This window comes from Opisthorchis viverrini, assembly GCF_000715545.1.
Source record: "Opisthorchis viverrini unplaced genomic scaffold opera_v5_584, whole genome shotgun sequence".
NCBI classification, from domain to species: domain Eukaryota; kingdom Metazoa; phylum Platyhelminthes; class Trematoda; order Opisthorchiida; family Opisthorchiidae; genus Opisthorchis; species Opisthorchis viverrini.
This window is the reverse complement of record NW_008752242.1, coordinates 60,738-62,604: the sequence shown is the minus strand read 5'-3', so window position 1 is coordinate 62,604 and position 1,867 is coordinate 60,738. Positions and strand designations below refer to the sequence as shown.

The 1,867-nt window shown below is 46.1% G+C and overlaps 2 protein-coding genes across 2 annotated transcripts in view; one reads left to right on the top strand and one right to left on the bottom strand.

The window, feature by feature from the left end:
- The window catches only part of T265_15538 (hypothetical protein), a gene marked incomplete at both ends in the record, with an annotated part of 127,460 nt that overhangs the window by 111,114 nt on the left and 14,479 nt on the right, over nucleotides 1-1,867 (bottom strand). Inside the window, one exon of the mRNA XM_009178537.1 lies at nucleotides 8-570. Within this exon, the coding sequence (XP_009176801.1) occupies nucleotides 8-570 (563 nt within the window). The remainder of the gene's footprint in view (nucleotides 1-7; nucleotides 571-1,867) is intronic.
- Nucleotides 1,734-1,867, top strand: part of T265_15537 (hypothetical protein) — a gene marked incomplete at both ends in the record, with an annotated part of 46,195 nt that continues 46,061 nt past the window's right edge. The window contains one exon of the mRNA XM_009178534.1: nucleotides 1,734-1,755. Within this exon, the coding sequence (XP_009176798.1) occupies nucleotides 1,734-1,755 (22 nt within the window). The remainder of the gene's footprint in view (nucleotides 1,756-1,867) is intronic.

The window sequence follows — 1,867 nt, the reverse complement described above, 5'->3', positions numbered from 1 at the left end:
AGCGTACTACTCAGAAACTTCCACTGTAGAACGTCATGTGAAATGCGTGCCGTTTTATCGGAGGCATCGTCAATCTCAGGGACACCCAGAATGATCAAGCTCCGATCATCAGCACGATTATTAGTCGCTTGATTTTCGACATTACGAGATCGTTCCGTCCATGGTACGTCAGCTTGAACTCGCGCGCTACTTTTCGAATCGCTCTGGAGTCGAAAGGTTGACAACAGTATATTTTCTAATTCTTTTTCTGTATTAACAGTTCCTTTGAGAAGTCTGGGTTTGTCTTGATGATGCGATTCGGCGGTCGGAGGTTTCGGTTTCAGTTTCCTAGTATGGTTGGTAACCTTCGATGCGGGGCAACCGACAATTCCCATGTTCTTGTGTATGCCGTTGAGTTCCGCTGGCTCAGGTTCAGTAACATTCGTATTTTTTGTCTTGGTGCTGTTTGGTCTGGTTTCCTCAACAGTCCTCGGAGTGCAAGCAGGGTCTGCGTGGGTGTGGACGCTTTGCGGTTCTTTGTCGGCCTGGTCGCCTGCATCGGATGAGCGGGTCGTGTGTGCGGTTTGGACCCTGGCAGGGCATGTGGGGTAGCACGTAGGACGAATTTCAGCGGATGTATGAAAGCTGGTAGCTGGCGTAATACTTCGCCGATCTTAGTGAAATTTACTGCACTAGATAGAACTTTCCGACCGATTTCTTCTAGTGTAGAAACGGGATAACGGCCAATAAAACCGAGCATACTTGTACGCGTGGATGTGGTGGCCGCGTAGTAAATCCGTGTGTAGAAACGGGATAACGGCCAATAAAACCGAGCATACTTGTACGCGTGGATGTGGTGGCCGCGTACGTTGTAAATCCGTTCGTCGTGAACACCGTGAAAAATGTTCACAGATGAATATAGATGGTATATTCCAATAGATCCCCCAAAGAGAAATCGAATGGTATGTCGTAGGACAAAATAGATCCGAGAAAAATGTATCGGAGTCGGAGCACCAAAAGATGCGACTGCACAGCAGGCTAACAGCGTGCTTATTATTAAAATGCAGGGCAACTTTGATCAACGATTTTCTTCTCCACTTCTTGTTAGCAGGGAAAGCATGCACTAATATACACGTCAGAGAACCGTATAGGTTCAACAACCATGGTTTACTACATTGCAACCATGATTGATTTGAAAGCCTTATTGTGAGGAAAATGATAAATGCAGACAGGGACGTGGATGCGTAGAAATGTTAGTAGGCCGCCGAACTTGGCAATTGGCCCGCAAATGTTTCACCAATGCGAATCGAGAAAAAGGCAAATCAAAACGGAGAAGACTATTGAAAATGAGATGACCAGGCCACTTGAAGAAACGCAAACCACAATGCAAAGAAGATGGCTAACGTAACAGTAAATTCAACAAAGACGCTGTCACACAACAAGCCAATCAGGTCAGGAGATAACCGACAGCCTTTGAATAGCTTGTAAATGCGCACAGGCAAACAGGAAGTACCCACTCAACTGCGTACTGTGGATGTCTCCTCGTATGGCAACGAAACGTTTGCAAGTCCAATGCCAAGTTCGGCGAACAGATCAACGGCCACCTGATTAACAAACAACAGGGAGGGGACTTCGTGCTAGCTAACTAGAATCATTTCGTAGTGTTATGGTCGGCATTTCCGATGCCAACAACCGGTTCGGTCGCACCGATCCATTCAGTTTAATCTACGTGTTTGTTGTCTACATCCAAAGTTATGGAAGCATTTGGTGAACACAGTACGTTCCAATATCTACTCCTATACCACTTGCACCACACTCGTGACTTTATTCTTTTATTTGTCTGAATTTCTAGCTGCTGAACGGCCAGTCCGTAATTAAACCTACTGGG